Source organism: Schistocerca piceifrons, chromosome 8, assembly GCF_021461385.2.
Source record: "Schistocerca piceifrons isolate TAMUIC-IGC-003096 chromosome 8, iqSchPice1.1, whole genome shotgun sequence".
Classification (NCBI taxonomy): Eukaryota; Metazoa; Arthropoda; class Insecta; order Orthoptera; family Acrididae; genus Schistocerca; species Schistocerca piceifrons.
Genome location: NC_060145.1, coordinates 158,001,751 through 158,019,694, shown reverse-complemented (window position 1 = coordinate 158,019,694; position 17,944 = coordinate 158,001,751). Strand labels below are relative to the sequence as shown.

The 17,944-nt window shown below is 37.6% G+C and overlaps 1 protein-coding gene across 9 annotated transcripts in view; it reads right to left on the bottom strand.

Annotated features, from left to right (window-relative positions):
- Positions 1 to 11,350: 11,350 nt before the first annotated feature.
- The window catches only part of LOC124711469 (serine/arginine repetitive matrix protein 1-like), a 145,790-nt gene continuing 139,196 nt past the window's right edge, over positions 11,351 to 17,944 (bottom strand). For 8 of the 9 annotated variants that reach the window (XM_047241566.1, XM_047241568.1, XM_047241570.1 and 5 more), the window contains 3 exons: positions 16,822 to 16,983; positions 12,345 to 12,461; positions 11,351 to 11,838 (listed from right to left, as the gene is read on the bottom strand). In XM_047241566.1, the coding sequence (XP_047097522.1) occupies positions 11,734 to 11,838; positions 12,345 to 12,461; positions 16,822 to 16,983 (384 nt within the window). In that variant the 3' untranslated portion in view covers positions 11,351 to 11,733. The remainder of the gene's footprint in view (positions 11,839 to 12,344; positions 12,462 to 16,821; positions 16,984 to 17,944) is intronic. The other variant, XM_047241569.1, reaches the window with a different exon arrangement.

Sequence of the window (17,944 nt, the reverse complement as noted above, 5' to 3'; positions counted from 1 at the left end):
TAAAGTGTCGTCATTCTGGTGTGTTTTTTATACTGTGGCCAACTTTTATCTTTTGTGTGTGTGTGTGACTTCAATGTATTTTACGTGCTACGCATATCGATAACTGTGTTTTTATCTTTATATGGACTTTTTTCACTGTGTCCCACAAAAGCGTATACTTGAACCCCCATTGTCTCCCCTTATTATGTTCCCTTTTTATCACCTTTTATATGAACAATTTCACATTTTTTATTAACTGTAATGCTCCTTGACTGAAGAGCAGCAGATTGTGCCATTTCCAGCCCTCCCTTGCCCATATGGGGAATGAAATCACAATAAAGGGAAAAGAACAAGCACAGTGGGATAGTGGATTGCTGTTCTAATATTATTGTTACCTATCCTTATGTTCGTCCCAGCAGCTATTCGCTTGCAGCTCGACAGGATGCTACTCCCCTGTACTGGTCTGAATACAAGAGATATTAGAGGACATACAGAGGAAATTTTTAGAGCTAGGAATAAACTAAAGTTAAGCAAATATTCTTTCAGTGCTGAAGTATTTTGGACATATAGTGAATGCTGAAGATATTAGATCAGATCCAAGAAAGTAGAGGCAATAGCAAAATGCATAGGCACAAAGAATAAAAAGCCGTTAGTGGTAGGTTTTATAGGAGGTACGTGCCTGGATTTTGTACAGTTCGCCCTGCTACATTGGTTTTGCTGAAGCAGAAAACTAAATGGTAGTGGGATGAACAGAAAAGGAGAATCTATGATAGTATAAAGAGAGACTTGTTAACTTGGCTAAAAAATTGAGTGGTAGGCCTGCAACTACTGACAGGAATTTTGTGCAGTTAAAATGGTTAATTTTGGTTTCTATGTTGCTTTGTGCTTAAACTCAATGAATTTTTAAGTCAGTAGATCCCTAAATGGATTGCATGTAGTAGATCTTAGGCCTAAAAATGTTGAACATCCTTGGGTTAGATGATTGTTATTAGAAAGACAGTGTGGATAACGAATTCCACTTATATTTGTTGAGAACCCAAGTCAACTGAGAGTAACATTGAAAGTGTAGCATTAGCCATACTGAACGATCAAGATGAAGATCCAGTTTTCGACAGGTTAGGTGGTCTTCAGAAACAAACAACTGACCAAAAGATTATAGCAAACATTGGTTCATCTTTCAAGGCATACTAATTAGAGAAATGATGTGAGAATCCATCAATGTAAGCTGTCATTGTATCCGATAGTACCACGAGGTTTATGGGGATAATTGTAATTGACTCTTTACCAAATGGAAAGGAAGATTTAGAATATGTATTGATAGTTTCAGAATCAGACTATACCAACTGAAAGCTGGTATAAAAAGTACTACCATTTGATACCTACAGAATTACTTCAGGGAACACCAATATATATAAAACTTTGTAGGGAGTGCCCAACAGAGAACATAGGTGGTTTGGTAATGGTTAAGGCCCATGAACATAGCTCCAAACTAAATAAAAAGATGGGGAAATTTTGTGTTGGAACACGTACCATCAGAAGCTTTTGATATGAAACAACCAAAAGCAGTCATCTTGGAAAACATTGGAAGAAATTGTAATTGTTTATACAATACATGGCATATTCAAAAGTGTAAACTGATAAAGCTGAATAGAAACGACAATAATAAGTCGGTTCTGATACCCAAAAATGAAGTAAGTGATAAATTTGTGTTCTGGGTAATACCGATATTTTATTTGGGATTGCTGGAATATTTTAAGGTTAACATCAGTAGGACAGGTAAAATCACAAAATGAAAACAACTGTACAGCCGTACTGGATTACACATAAAAGTCAAGATTTAGTTGTGTTAAAAGGGGTTGTAAGGATAATGGTCATCAAAATGAAGAACAAATAAGAGAAGATTGTAAATGTAATGTGAAAATAGAAGTAGGCTACCTCAATAGCTCTGCAAATCTGATACATAGAAGATTTAAACAAAATTTAACGAATATGAATGTCTGTAATATCTGCCGCATAACTTGTTACGGTGGGAAGGAATAGCCCATTAGTCATGGTGAAACTACTTAATGACTAAGACCCACTAAGCAGTAATTAGTGAAGTGAATGAAGTTAGCAAATAAACAATACACTGTTACTGTAGCATCTATGATCCAAATTAAAGGTCATCATAAAAATGTCACCAATAAATTATACTGGTTTAATAAGTGGTGGTAACAGAATAAGAAAAGTCGAACTGATGAAATAGTTAGTAGGTCCTAAGCACTACCAACAGTGATAGTGATTATGAGCTCAGATGGAGAAGAGACATTATGAGCTAAGGATTATGAATATTAGGAAGGGATGTTGGAAAATTGCACATCTACAGGTAGTTCTAGTGACTGCAAGATCACTTTTGGGACCTTACGATCCAGGTGTTGGTCTGATGAAGACGGTTAGAAGCAATGAAGTTAAAGTTTGCAGTAGACTTACAATTTGTGTAGCTATATCAATCCAAGTATTTAATAATATAAATAAAACAGAAAGAAACATTCCACATGGGAAAAATATATAAAGTATTTAGTAACAATATCATGTATAGTATATCATATAATTCCAACATTACATAGTAGATAAGAACTGGTCAAGTATATGGGTAACATAGGGTTTTTAGTTTATTGTCTGCCTATTAGGAGAATAAAGAGAATGATAACTTATTAAATATGGTAGATAAATGTTATCAAAGGTATTAAAAATGGACAAATAGAAGATTGTTGTTGTTGTGGTCTTCAGTCCTGAGACTGGTTTGCTGCAGCTCTCCATGCTACTCTATCCTGTGCAAGCTTCATCATCTCCCAGTACCTACTGCAGCCTACATCCTTCTGAATCTGCTTAGTGTATTCATCTCTTGGTCTCCCTCTACGATTTTTACCCTCCACACTGCCCTCCAGTACTAAATTGGTGATCCCTTGATGCCTCAGAACATGTCCTACCAACCGATCTCTTCTTCTGGTCAAGTTGTGCCACAAACTCCTCTTCTCCCCAATTCTATTCTTTAGCAGAGATAGTAATCTACATGCCATAGCACTATTCTGTATCCGAGCAAGATTCTCACATCAAAATAACGAAAAGAAAACTGAAAAATGTTGATCAGTAGACAGTTGACACTTGTGTATCACAGGGATCTTCCAAATAACTCTTAAGGCTGAGATTCAAGGCAGTATGACTTACCTGAAAAAACTTGAAGAAAAGGATTTCATTCATTGTAAAGTGTGAGTAGCATAACGAGTAAGTTAGTTTGTCTGTCACGATGTATGGACCATGTGAAGAATAACTGAAGCATTATAATGTAAAAGGGATAGATATCATTAACTCTGAGAAAAGGAGTAAATTAAGGACACTAATTTTTCTTTAAGAGAGAGTCATATGGGAATAATTTCCTGAGTTAATTATGAGATATGAAGGGTTTTTACAGTTTTTAATAGAGCAAGTAGGTCATTTTAGATAATATTTGCTGAACCATACATTGTGGAGCTGTAGAGGTTATGAAGTGCTTCAGCTGGGAAATTGATTCATTAAGAGTTTTGCCGCTTCAGCAGTGAATGTTACAGTGCCCCGTTAATTTCCTTTCATAATAAATAATTATCAGTGTTAATACGTGTAACGTACTTTACGTATACTGCAAATTGTGTAATTTTTTCTTTGTTTCATGGTCTGCACAGCGACTTGGCGGAGTTAGAGAGATCTTCAGGCACCTGAAGAGAAGTATACTGGCAGGTTGTGGCCATGCCAACAGCCTGATTGTGCGAGAAGTTCCCTTCAGCCTAGTCAAGACTCCATTGCGTATCCTTATTGTCACGAGAAAAATGAAGAACATGTAGTGTGCTATTAAATCTTTGTATTAGTTCTGAATTAGCCACACTTGTTCACACACGAACATTACGTTGTTGAATGTAGTAGTGGTAGTATGTACACTGTTTTAAGCTATAAAAAATGTTCAAAATATTGAAGAGAATATAAACGTGTTTTTGTGATGAATTATTTTGTAAATACTTGTTTGAAGATACTTGGAACGCTGTGTTATGGAAAGCTCATTCCATGAAATGATTTTATTGTTTCAAATGTGAAAATCTACTATGATGCTACAAGGAAGTAATTAGTTTATCTTTGGTTTGAGAAATACGACGACTCATCAGTTTTAACTGTGAATAATCACAGAGGATGGGATGAAGATAGTCACTATCTGTAGAAAGTGATTATAGAGTGCTATTGAATTTGTAATAGTTTGCATTTAATCTATACTAACAATAGATCTATAAAACAGTTGTTCCCCTCTGTTTGATGACACCTCCAAAACTACTAGATGAATTTTAATGGTGTTCTCACAGGTAAGCTGAATGTAGCTTCAGGCACTGTACAGGCTTAGTTCATCAAAATCTGATCATGAATAAAAGGATATAGTGATAAAGTTTTATCTACACTAATATTATAAATGCAGAAGTAACTCTATCCATTACATTTTCACAACTAATCCACAGAAGTGATTTCGATGAAATTTGGTGTGGAGATAGCTTGAAACCTGAGCACGCCTAGAGGTTACTTTAGAAAGTGTGGAGTATAAGGCACTAATTGATTTGAAGAATATTATGTGAATTAGTGAAAAATATTTACTCTTTGAAAAAGCTATTTCCTCTTTGAAACAATGGAAAATCCAGGATGTAATGTAACAATATTATGAAAAGGGTAGTTGCTACTCCCCATATAGCGGAGATGCTGAGTTGCAGATGGGCACAACAAAAAGACTGTCACAAAATAAGCTTTCGGCGAACAATGCCTTTTGTCAAAAATAGGTGACACACACACACACACACACACACACACACACACACACACACACACACACACGCAAAACCACAATGTCTGGCGGCTCAAAGCAGACTCACTCACTCTTTGACTTTTTAATTAACATAGCATATTTGTGCAAATCCTTTTATTGGTTGATATGTGCTGTTCGGCCCGATTCAAAGCAACGAATACAGTGCTTATACGATCTGCAATGTATCAGGACACGAGGGAATGAATGATATTAGCCGCCTGTGGGCACTGATTTAAATCAATGGAGAAAGTTGAAAATTTGTGTCAGAATGGGGTTCAAACCCAGGTCTCCTGCATACTAGGCAGATGCGCTGACCACTGCTCCATACAGACACAGTGGTCATCACAACCACATTGACTACCACAGCACGCCCATCAACACCACATTTTGCCGCACCATCCTAACAGATATATTCATCATACATCCCACACTGATTTCTGTGGTTATTTCATGCAGTGTTGCTTGTCTGTTAGCACTGACAGCACTACGCAAACGCTCTTGCTCTTGTTGGTTAAGTGAAGGCTGTCGTCCAATGCACTGTTTGCGGCAAGAGTTAATGCCAAAGTTTGGTATTGTCAGCACCTGCTTGACACTGTGGATCACAGAATATTGAATTCCCTTACAATTTCCCAAATAGAGTATTCAGTGCCTAGCCCCAACTACCATTCTGCTTTCAAAGTCCGTTAATTCCCATCGTGCGGCCATGATCACCTGGATACAAATGAGAGCTCCACCAAAGTGCTGCCCTTTTAGAAGTCGTATACATGATACAACTCCCATCTATGTGTGTCCCCAAGATTTTGTCACCTGAGTATAAATTATGTGAGAGGTCCCAAGCAAAGACCATTGTGCACCAAGAGTGGTGCATTGCCATAACAAAGTATATGTTCCATGAGTCCTGCAGACAATATTTTGCTGCACTATGAACAATAGGAGCAACAAAGAACTGAAGTCCCCCTGCATGAAAAATTTTTTGACTGGATTTTCAGAAATAATAATTAAACAACAATTTGTTGTACTTACGTAAATACATTTATGTATGTCAGTCGTCAGTTAGTAAAAATAAAAGGGAGATCTGAATATACATCATTACTAAGATAGAAAGACCTATCTGAGCCCTGATGTAGCATATATGTTACATGTGCTACATTTTAGTGAATCACAATTTTGCCCCAGATTAACTCGCTGATCACCAATATAAACTTTATACATTCACAAAATGTAATCTCAGGACTGAGGATGACATGTAACAAAAAAACTGCAACATCCACGGATATGTTATAAGACAAACAGGGAAGTTCCATATCTAGTCAGTAAGGACATAAACTTTTAGAACTCTAATGCCTAGTCAGTAAGAACATCACCTTATTTACAAATAGCACATGTGCAGCTCATAATTAAAGGCTCTGAGGAAGATATGCCCCAAAATATACATTAAACAAATTCTCAGTAACTTACTACAGAATTTAAATTATCAGACATCATTTTGCCTATTTCCCACAACGATTTAACTAATGGCAACATTCTTGGTACTGTTGCTATGTGATATCAAGCTATATTTTTTCAAACAGGTAGTAGCTAGTCTTAAGACTGCACCTTGAAATGCTCCTTAGCTCTATGTAGCATAGGTCTGGGGGATGTGTCTTTATCGAGTACATATCTTATGCATGTCCGGAAGGTTCTGGTGTTTTAGCCTAAGGGTGTCTTACCAACCTGCACACAATTTTCATGTTCCACTGTTTACATCGAAAGAGAATGAACGGAGTTGATGGAACTTGCTGTCGAATCCCCATCTCTGTATGTTTCTATTATGCTTAGTTGTGTCATTAATCGACATTTAGTATTATTGTGTTTTATAGTTATAGTGTTTTAGACAGTTTTTTTTCTGCCATTGGCTATTTTATCCACCACTGGAATAAGTTTGCAAACGTCTCACCAGAGTCCACTGGAGTACAATAACACAAAAATTACCACCTAATGAGAGTTTCATGAATGATTAAAGGGTAAAGCACATAAAATATACCCTGTGAGCAAAATACGTCCTGTTACTTTACTTTCCTTGTTTTCTGACTTGAGGGTAACATGTGTTATTAGCAAGTTCTTTTCGCGAGTTTCATGTTTTTACAAATAACAGTAGCATGCCACAAGTTCAAAAACAACACAATACACATTCAGAGTGCAATGTGTCGGGTAAAATTTTGGAACATGTGGTCAGGATTAAGGTAAAGGAACATGGTGCATGCAAAACCTATGTAAATGTGAATCACAAACAAACAGTGTGTAAACCCGGGCAAGAGTATACACGTAATTTTAACAGAGCATTGTACAATGCAGCTGAATGCAAGGGCACCCATACCCGCAGCAAGGGAGGGGGTGAGAAGGGCTGCTTGCCCCATCCTAGCTCTCAGTGAAAGGAAATTTATACTGTAGTCAGGGGTTTTCCTTTCAAGACAATGATTTACAAGTTCTCATTACGCAGGTTTATAACAGGGTCAGAACTGGAACTTTTTTTTATGGGTACTTAATGTCACCAGTCATCTTCAAAATTTTGAAAAATACTCCATACCCTCAAGTCTAGCCCCTCCATACAAATTATCATATGGGTGATATTAGCTGAATTTTTGTGTGTGCTTTTTCGCATAAAATGCTGCACAATCTCCATGACATCATGGCAACATCACTGTTTTGTTACATGAATTCATAAACATTGTGGTTTGAGCACACTAAACATTTGAAGTTTAGAAGTGAAAATACCGAAAACATTACTCATGCGTAGAAGCTGACATACACACATTAAATACACTGAAGCATCAAACTAACTACAGTAGGCATGTGTATTCAAATACAGAGAGATGTAAACAGGCAGAATATGGTGCTGAGGTCAGCGATCCCATTATAAGACAGCAAGTGTCTGGTGCAGCTGTTACATCAGTTACTGCTGCTACAATGGCAGGTTATCAAGATTGAAGTGAGTTTCAATTTGGTGTTATAGTTGCCGCACAAACAATGCAACACATCATCTCCGAGGTAGTGATGAAGAGAGAATTTTCCCGTATGACCATTTCACGATTGTACCCTGAATATCAGGAACCTGGTAAAACATTAAATCTCCGGCACTGCTGTGGCTGAATAAAAAAAAAAGATCCTGCTTGAATGGGACCAACGATAACTGACGAGAATCATTCAACATGACAGAATTGCTGCAGAATTCAATGCTGGGCCGTCAACCAGTGTCAGGGCATGAATCATTCAATGAAATGTCATCTATATGGGTTTTCAGAGCCGATTTCCCACTCATGTACTCTTGACGAATGCACAGCACAAAGCTTTGTGCTCCACCTGGGCCTGTCAATACTGACATTGGACTGTTAATGACTGGAAATATGTTACCTGGTGGGACGGGTCTCATTTCAAATTGTATCGAGCAAATGGACTTGTATGGTTATGGAGACAATGTCATGAATACATGAACCCTGCACGTCAGCAGGGGATTGTTCAAGCTGGTGGAGGCTCTGTAATGGAATTGGGTGTGGGCAATTGAAATGATATGGGACCCCTGATATGTCTAGATACAACTCTTACAGGTGACGTGCATAGGCATCCTGTCTGATTACCTACATCCATTCATGTCCATTGTGCATCCCGACGGACTTAGGAAATTCTGGCAGGACAATGTGACACCCCATACATCCAGGATTGCTACATACTGGCTCCAGGAACACTTCGAGCTCAAACACTTTCGCTGGTCATCAGACTCCCCAGAGATGAACATTACTGAGCGTATCTTGGATACCATGCAACATGCTGTTCAGAAGAGATCTCCACCTCCTCGTACTTTAACAAATTTATTGACAGCCCTGCAGGATTCATGGTGTCAATTCCCTTCGCCACTACTTCAGACAGAAATCTTGGTTGTGGTGACAGACTGATCTCTAGCGTAGCTCATGGTCTAGGTTAGTTCTGATCGATGAATGTTGCATCCTTCCCCAGTATGGAAACCACAAGCTGCTCCTGTAGTAGTGTAATATAAATTTATTGTAGCGTTTTTCACAAGATGAAATTATTGTTATTTTATCATACTCACTTTCCTGTAAAATTCTAAGATCATTCTTTCCATTCCGTAGTGGAATTTTTAGAACATGTGAAAAATAAAATTCAAAACATCGAAGAGGCAGTGACGAAGAAAGCAATCTTGCAGTTTGTTGGTCCATGTTCCCTGGCATGCTGATGAGACTGAATGAACTCACTCCTTAGAGAGAGAGAGAGAGAGAGAGAGAGAGAGAGAGAGAGAGAGAGAGAGAGAGCAAACAACATATTACAGAACATACTGACACTATTAAATTAATATGGTGAATTTTTAAAAAGTTTTGGAAATGACTGGATGCAAATCAACTAAATTTTATTTTGTAATTCCATGCCTCTATCATCCAAACTACACTGAACCAAACGACATAAAACCGTATCTCAGAGATGCTGAATTGCAGATACTGTCATGAATAAGCTTTCGGCCTGCAAGGCCATTGTCAGAAATACACATACACACACACACACACACACACAATTTTTTATGAAGGCCTTGCTGGCCGAAAGCTTATTTGTGAGAATATTTTTGTTGTGCCTATCTGCAACTCAGCATCTCCACTGTGCTGACAAGAGAACCTCCCCATTGCAACCCCTCAGATTTAGTTATAAGTTGGCATAGTGGATAGGCCTTGAAAAACTGAACACAGATCAATCGAGAAAACAGGAAGAAGTTGTGTGGAACTATGAAAAAATAAGCAAAATATACAAACTGAGTAGTCCATGCGCAACATAGGCAATATCAAGGATAAGGTGAGCTAGGGAGCGCTGTGGTCCCGTGAGCAGCTGCGGAACGAGAGGTTTTTGGTTCAACTCTTCCCTCAAACGAAAATTTTAGTTTTTTATTTTCAGACCTGTCCGTCCGTCCGTCCAATGCGAGGTAACTGCACTGTAGAATGGGGACACTACACCTAAACAAACATCGAAACACATGACGTCAGTCGACTACAGCGCACGGAAGAGAGGGAATTCCTACTAACGAGGCTCCCTGGCCGGCTGGCTGGCAGTTTGGACGAGAGTGCATTAAATACGTGAGATGTATTCCGTGGGCAATATGAATCCAGCAAATATAGCTCGCGACTTCAATAACAAGGTTCCCATCGCAAAACACAGACAATAAACTTATTACAGTGAACAGAGATGTCTATGAACGAACGAACAGATCTTAACTTTGCGAAAATGAAGAAAATAAACTTTTCACTCGAGGGAAGATTTGAACCATGAACCTCTCACTCCGCAGCCGCTCATGCTAACCACGGGACCACGGCACTCCTTGGCTCACATAGTCCTTTATGTTACCTATGATGCGCATGGACTATTCAGTTTGTATATTTTGCTTATTTTTTCATAGTTCCACACAACTACTTCCTGTTTTCTCAATTGATCTGTGTTCAGTTTTTCAAGGCCTATCCACTGTGCCAACATATAACTAAATCTGAGGGGGGTGCGATGGGGAGGTTCCCTTGTGAGTAGAAACTTCCCTTTTTGTATTGCTGTTGCATTCCATCCTGGATTTTCCACTGTTTGATACAACTGTATCTTTTAGGTTACGATCTCCTGAAGGCCGGAATTGCCAGTATATTATTAACTTTCATTTAACTATCACAAATCTTACCAGGAACAACAAACTTTTGGTGAATTCCCAATACGTTGTTCTTGCCTTGAATCGGCATCATTTTGTAACCTTTCAGTTGTAATACAAAAACAAATATAAGAATTCTTTAACTAACATTATGTAGTTTCCTGTCATTTTATTACAACAAATTATACCAATAAAGATATATTTGTGCACCATGTTCTTTACATTCATTCTTGATCCCAAATCGTAGATTTGAAAAGCTACTGGTTTCCTCTTTAAGTTAATTTTAACTTTGCACTCAAATTCAAATTTTGATATATCTGCTGTTCCATATTACTGAACATTTTCTCAATCATTTCATTTCATAAGTACGTTGGGAGGGGAGGCAATCAGTTTTTTTTTTTTTTCCAGGTGCCCAGTGCTGCACTACTACAGTGTACAGTGTGACCATCTGAAAACTGTGTGTAGTATTATGTTAATGACTTTCATGAAAGCAGCAATATTTTCAATTAGAGCTGTTTAAAGTAAGAGATGATTAAAATACGATTTACAATAACTGTCATGTGCGATTAGAGGAATACAAACGGAACAAATTTGAGCAATTATGGTAACAATAACCACAACAGAGATTACTAATATGTAGGGAGATAGAAAACATCAGTGAGAAGTGAGAATGACAGCAACAATGATGATGATAAACTTTAGGATGGATGCACAATAGCTTTGCCTTTAATACTGTTAAGTGTAATTACCATTGCAAAAAAAGACTTACTGAAACATATTCATGTTGAGGGCCCACAATTTTATGAAGATTCTTCAGATTAACAGAGTACCACAATGATAATCAAGTGACAAAAGAAAAAAGAACATCAAGTTTATTTTTCTCTTTAAATATTTCTGTGAAAAATCATCATACATTTTCAACAGTACTCAGTCACCTTTAATGAGCACACATTTCTAACAATTACAAAATGAGACCTTACTATACATTAAAATGTTTCTTCTGTGGCACAGTTTGTGAAAAAATGTTACATTGGACCACAACGATTACATCACATTCCAACACTTTTCCAAGTTCACGGTGCACTGAACACATTTGCTACATTCACACTGACCAGCGAGCTCGTGTGGGGGGAAAATGAAGAATGCTATTCATCTGTCAGTCTGAACATGTAGCTTGAATCAACTAATAAGGAACATCGTCTTCTATACAGCTGCACATATGCAGTCAGTCATCAGCTTTTCACTTGCTATTGTCGTCCTCACTTCTCTTCATTGATTTTAATGCACGTTCTCTCAAACGTCTTTCAAGTTCCTCTGTGTTTTCTGCAACACTTGAGTCACTGTCCTGGAACAAGAAAAGCTGCTGAGGCACAGCGAACAGCTTCGACAATATACAAATTCTTTGAATGTAACAACATAGTGAACACTCTTTGATGCCACTCTGAAGTAACATAGTATCTAGCACATCATTACTACCTTAAAATTCAACAAAAAAGTAGTTGTCCCACCATCTTTGTTTCGTAAAAAAAGGATGCTAAAGGAATAGCGTTTTGTAATCAAAAGTGAGGCAAAATCAGAATGTTAAATTGGAATATGTCAATCGACTCATTAAATTAATTTTTAATGGCATGAAGGAAAAGTTGTTTCAGTACAATTTGACTAGTTCCACAGCTCTCCTTTATGATGGAAACCATGTGTGAATGATTAAAAAAATATTTACTTATTTCTTTCAATATGCAATTCGAGTACTGCAGCTCAATTATTTTCCAAGAAAAACGAAATTTCGTGTAACTTTATCATGCTACATATATTTAGGGTGTGCCAATCACGACTTTCGGATGAAGTACTCACGGCATCACTTTCCTCCATCTTGCGTTTCTTGTGCTTCTTGTGTTTTTTGTGTTTCTTATGCTTTTTGTGCTTCTTGTCTTTCTTCTTCTTCTTCCCCTCCACTTCAATGTCACTATTCTGTTGACACGAAACAGCCACATCATAAACACCATTGTCGTATAAGTCATCTCCAAAAAGACATAAAAAGCAGAACAATTTGTAAAAAATACACACACAAAACTAATTTTTAAATGATAATGGTAAATGACAAATGAAAACAGTAGCATTAATAAATTAGCCAACCTAAATTTTCAAAATATCCCACACCCAGAAGGGCCAATCTCATGAATAATACCTAGTTTAATAAGCCATGGTAGCAAAATGCTAACACGAATTCTTTACAGATGAATGGAAAAACTGGTAGAAGCTGACCTCGGGGAAGATCAGTTTGGATTCCGTAGAAACACTGGAACACGTGAGGCAATACTGACCTTACGACTTATCTTAGAAGAAAGATTAAGGAAAGGCAAACCTACGTTTCTAGCATTTGTAGACTTAGAGAAAGCTTTTGACAATGTTGGCTGGAGTACTCTCTTTCAAATTCTGAAGGTGGCAGGGGTAAAATACAGGGAGCGAAAGGCTATTTACAATTTGTACAGAAACCAGATGGCAGTTATAAGAGTCGAGGGGCATGAAAGGGAAGCAGTGGTTGGGAAGGGAGTGAGACAAGGTTGTAGCCTCTCCCCAATGTTATTCAATCTGCATATTGAGCAAGCAGTAACGGAAACAAAAGAAAAATTCAGAGTAGGCATTAAAATCCATGGAGAAGAAATAAAAACTTTGAGGTTCTCCGACGACATTGTAATTCTGTCAGAGACAGCAAAGGACCTGGAAGAGCAGCTGAATGGAATGGACAGTGTCTTGAAAGGATGATATAATATGAACATCAAGAAAAGCAAAATGAGGATAATGGAATGTAGTCGAATTAAATCAGATGATGCTGCGGGAATTAGATTAGGAAATGAGATGCTTAACACTTTAGAGACGAGCGACGTAGCTCCTACATCGGTCCGACAGTACCCCAAAAAGACGATCGACGTAGCTCCTACGTCGGCCAATTATCAGCGATGGTAACGACTCCCAGCGCATGACTTTCATATTCTGTAGGTCTAAAAGTACTCTCTGGTTATCCTAGTACCAAGAAAAAATATAGATGGCAGCAAATGTCACTGTTGGAGGTGGTACAGGAGTATATTTTGAGTCATTTGCTTTGCCGCGCTCACGCTTGACTTACAACAGGTGCGTGGCAGTTCGAAACTTTAGATTGTTGTTGGCTGATAGCTTTGCACTTTATTTTCGTCATGGCTTTGTGAGATGAAGAAATAGAGTTTTTATTGAACAATAGTGGTTCAGAATTAGATGAAGAAATTGCAGATTTTGACATTAGTGATGGTAAGCTATTTTTTGTCTGAATTTTCCGTAATTCTGTGGTTTTATTCCTGGTCAGGAAAAAGACAATTTTTACGAATTTTCTTATAGATGAAAACGGCCCCTCGGACGGTGATCCATCAGGAAGACCTGAAGAGGAGGCTGTTGATATCGTTGTGACAACAAACACAACTGGTCATTGCAATTTGCCATATTCTTCTGGCCAGTGGACAGATGACGATACAATCACTCCCCAGCTTACTGTTTTTTCTGAATCCTGTGGAATTCAAGATGGGATTGACCAACATTCTTCAGTGTTTGATTGTTTCACGTACTTTTTCGATGAAGAACTGGCGAGATTGATCAAACGAGAGACAAACCGCTATGCTAGAATGACAATAGAGACACTAAGTGCTACAGGAAAACTGAAGCCTCAGTCAGAGTGGCGTAAGTGAACAACAGTGAAACTCAATGAACTGCATAAAGTTTTTAGTATTATTTTGCATATGTGCCTAGTCAAGAAACCAAATCTGTCTGACTACTGGTCAACAAATCCTGTGTTGCAGTCCTCATTTGCAGCGAAGTGTCTGCTAAGAGATAGATTTTTGTCAATTCTACGAATGTTACATCTCGTAGATAATGTAACATATATTCCTAAAAACCAGGTAGGTCACGATCCTATTCATAAGGTAAGACCTATATTCGACAGATGCGTGACCCAAAGTGGAAAGGCTTACAAGCCAGGTGAAAATATTACTACAGAAGAAGGAATCTGCCCTTTTCGTGGTAGACTGAGTTTTAGAGTGTATATGAAAAATAAGCCTAGTAAATACAGCTTAAATTTTTTTATGATATGTGAAAGTGGGTATGTCCTAAACTGTGAAATTTATTCTGGGAAACAGTCTAATGCCGATTACAGCATTTTACACATTGTAGACAGATTGTGTCATTCGTTTCATAATAAAGGTCACACATTATACATGGACCGATTTTACACCAGCCCTGATATATCACTTACTGTTTGTAAAATGGAAGGACAACAGAGACGTTTTCTTTTGACAACAAAGCATAAAATGACGGCAACAACTGTCAGTGTAGATACTAAATTTGGAATGGTGGAAAAAATGAAGCCAGACTGTGTTTTGGACTACAACAGTAAAAAAGCTGGTGTGGATCATAGCGACCAGCTAATAGCGTACTATCCTTTTGAACGAGGAAAAAAAAAAAAAAAGTGGTGGAAAAAAGCTTTGTTTCACATTTTCATGCTCATGACTGTAAATTCATACATTTTGTACAAAACGTCACGAAATACAAGCAAACATCTGGTTGAATACATTACAGAGTTAGCAGAGAACTTGGTTCACAAAGGTGGCCTCTTAGACTCCTGCACTTCTCAGAATAGTTCATCCATCAACAGTCTAAGCGGAAGGCATTTTCCAAAATTAATTCTACCCACAAAATTGTCTAAGTGGCCTCAGAGAAGGTGCAAAGTATGCGTCGAAACAAGCAAGGCCAGATATGGTAAAGTTTCACGGAAAGACACGCAATATTATTGTGAAACCTGTGACGTAGGGCTTTGTTTTCCAAAATGTTTTGAAATATTTCATACAAAAGCCAATGTAACTGTGTGATTATTAATAAAATAAAAGTTCATATTTCAACAGTTATTCATTTAAAACGAACAACTTCAATCCTATGTCCCTTAGAGGTCCTAAAACATAAAAAAAAAAAATTTTTTTTTCACTGTGAAAACAGCATACTCTCAAATTAATATAGAACCCTTGTCACTAACGTGAATGTTTATTTCTTTGCAGTACTCTGAAGAGAATGGACGTAGTTTTTAAATGCAAAAGAGCAATCTATTTTCTGGGGTATAGAATCAGCTGTAGAAAATTCATAAAAACTGTGAAATCGCTCAGTACCAGCCGGTTGAGCATCCACACTTGCGCTCAGTCCTGAAAGTGTTAAAGTAGTAAATGGGTTTTGCTATTTGGGGAGCAAAATAACTGATGATTGTTGAAGTAGAGAGGATATAAAATGTAGACAGGCAATGGCAAGGAAACCGTTTCTGAAGAAGAGAAATTAGTTGACATGGAATATAGGTTTAAGTGTCAGGAAATAGTTTCTGAAAGTATTTGTATGGAGTGTAGCCATGTATGGAAGTGAAACGTGGACGATAAATAGTTTACATGAAGAGATTAGAAGTTTCTGAAATGTGGTGCTACAGAATAATGCTGAAGATTAAATGGGTAGATCACATAACTAATGAGGAGCCACTGAATAGAATAGGAGAGAAGAGAAATTTGTGGCACAATTTGACTAGAAGGGACCGGTTGGTGGGGCATATTCTGAGGCATCAAGGGATCACCAATTTAGTATTGGAGGGCAGCATGGTGGGTAAAAATCATAGAGGGAAACTAAGAGATGAATTCACTAAACAGATTCAGAAGGATGTAGGTTGCAGTAGGTACTGGGAGATGAAGAAGCTTGCACAGGATAGAGTAGCATGGAGAGCTGCATCAAATCAGTCTCTGGACTAAAGACCACTACAACAACATTCTGCATGATCTGTGCAACACCCCCCTCCCCTTCTCTCTACCATGAAACTTTGTGGGGGAAATAAGTTTAATGAAAGCAATTACTTATATATAATTTGACAACACATCCATAGCTTTGTGCTGTTGGCAGTGAATGTGTTAATAATGTGGACTTTAAGAAATGTATTCTGTTTGATCCACCAAATGAAACACACAGAACTTAAAACATATAAACAAATGGTTTGCTAGACCTAGTAGATTTTAAATTTACTTCAATGAAAACAAACAACTTCATGAAATCTAAATTCAATTAACGTCATCTCTATATCACTCTAAGAAATTTTCTTGTTCTAACAAATTCATCTTGCTCCAGCCTGTTTTAGTTCAGACTTTTCAAAACCTGTAGCATTTACTACTTTTTAGTACCACCACCAATTCATAATTCACAGTCTTCGGGAATTTAAAATATACACTATTTAAACAGGAAATGCGTGCAATGTCATGTCTTTTATGAACTCTGTGAAAACCCTTACCATATCAGACTCACTACTAGATTCTTTCTGTTTCTTCTTTTTCTTTTTCTTTATCTTGATTTCTTCCTCTGAAGTTGAAACAAGCCTTTTCTTTTTTGACACTTTCTCTCTTTCTTCAGCAGAGTCCTCTGATCCAGATGTCTCTTGCTTTTTAACGCGTTTCTGTAACAGAATAATACAAAATATGAATATTGTTTTCCCAATTTTCAAACAGGTTTGAAAGAAAAATGTGTCTACAGCAGTAAATGTGAACTTGAAAAAAGTATCTTCACCTGAAGATGTTAACAGTGTGTGCTTGAATTCATGATAGTTTTATCATTATTTGTAACTGTAACAGCAAATATTTAAAACAGTGAACTGAAAATATAGAGGATGATTGGTGGCCAGAACAGTTTTGCATAATTCATAGCAGCTTGCATTTGTTGCTCAATAAACCACTGTTCTTGATCAGCACTATATGGTGCATCAAGTATGAGACTCTAAGCAGCTGTTGTCTCTGGTCTCTTTAGGTGGAGCTGGAGCACCTATGCAGACAATACATTCCCACTTGCCTGGTATGTTCTAGTGTGCTTTCAATCACTGAACCCACATTGTTGGGGATCATCTTTCTCCACCTTCAAGTGTATCTCCCTTGGAATGCATTTCCACCAAAATCACCTTATACATTCGTGGACACAGTATAAAAGGTATCCTCTTCTAAGAGCTGGCACATGGGTTATCTCCGGTGCTTTGGTATATATTTTTTATTTTATTTTTGGAATATGTACAAGCATTAGCCGAAACACACGTGGTTCATATGATGTGTCACACAACACCCAGCATCAATAGAAGAACACTTTTCTTTTTGTTACAAATGCAATGGTTTTGGAGATGCACATTTTAAGTGCTCATACAATAGAACAGTCTCGAATTAGTCCAGCATAATATTCATCTTGATTATGTGAGTTAACTGTACTTTAGGAGTGACCGACAAAAACTGCACTATCTTGTGTGTCAGCCAGAGCCATGCTGCCTGTCTGCTGTCTCCAAACATCAGCGCTACTCAGCTTTATCTACAGTATTAGTGCTGTACTGCTTGTCATAGTCATGTTCATTAATTATCTAGGCCTAACTCTGTGAGGAG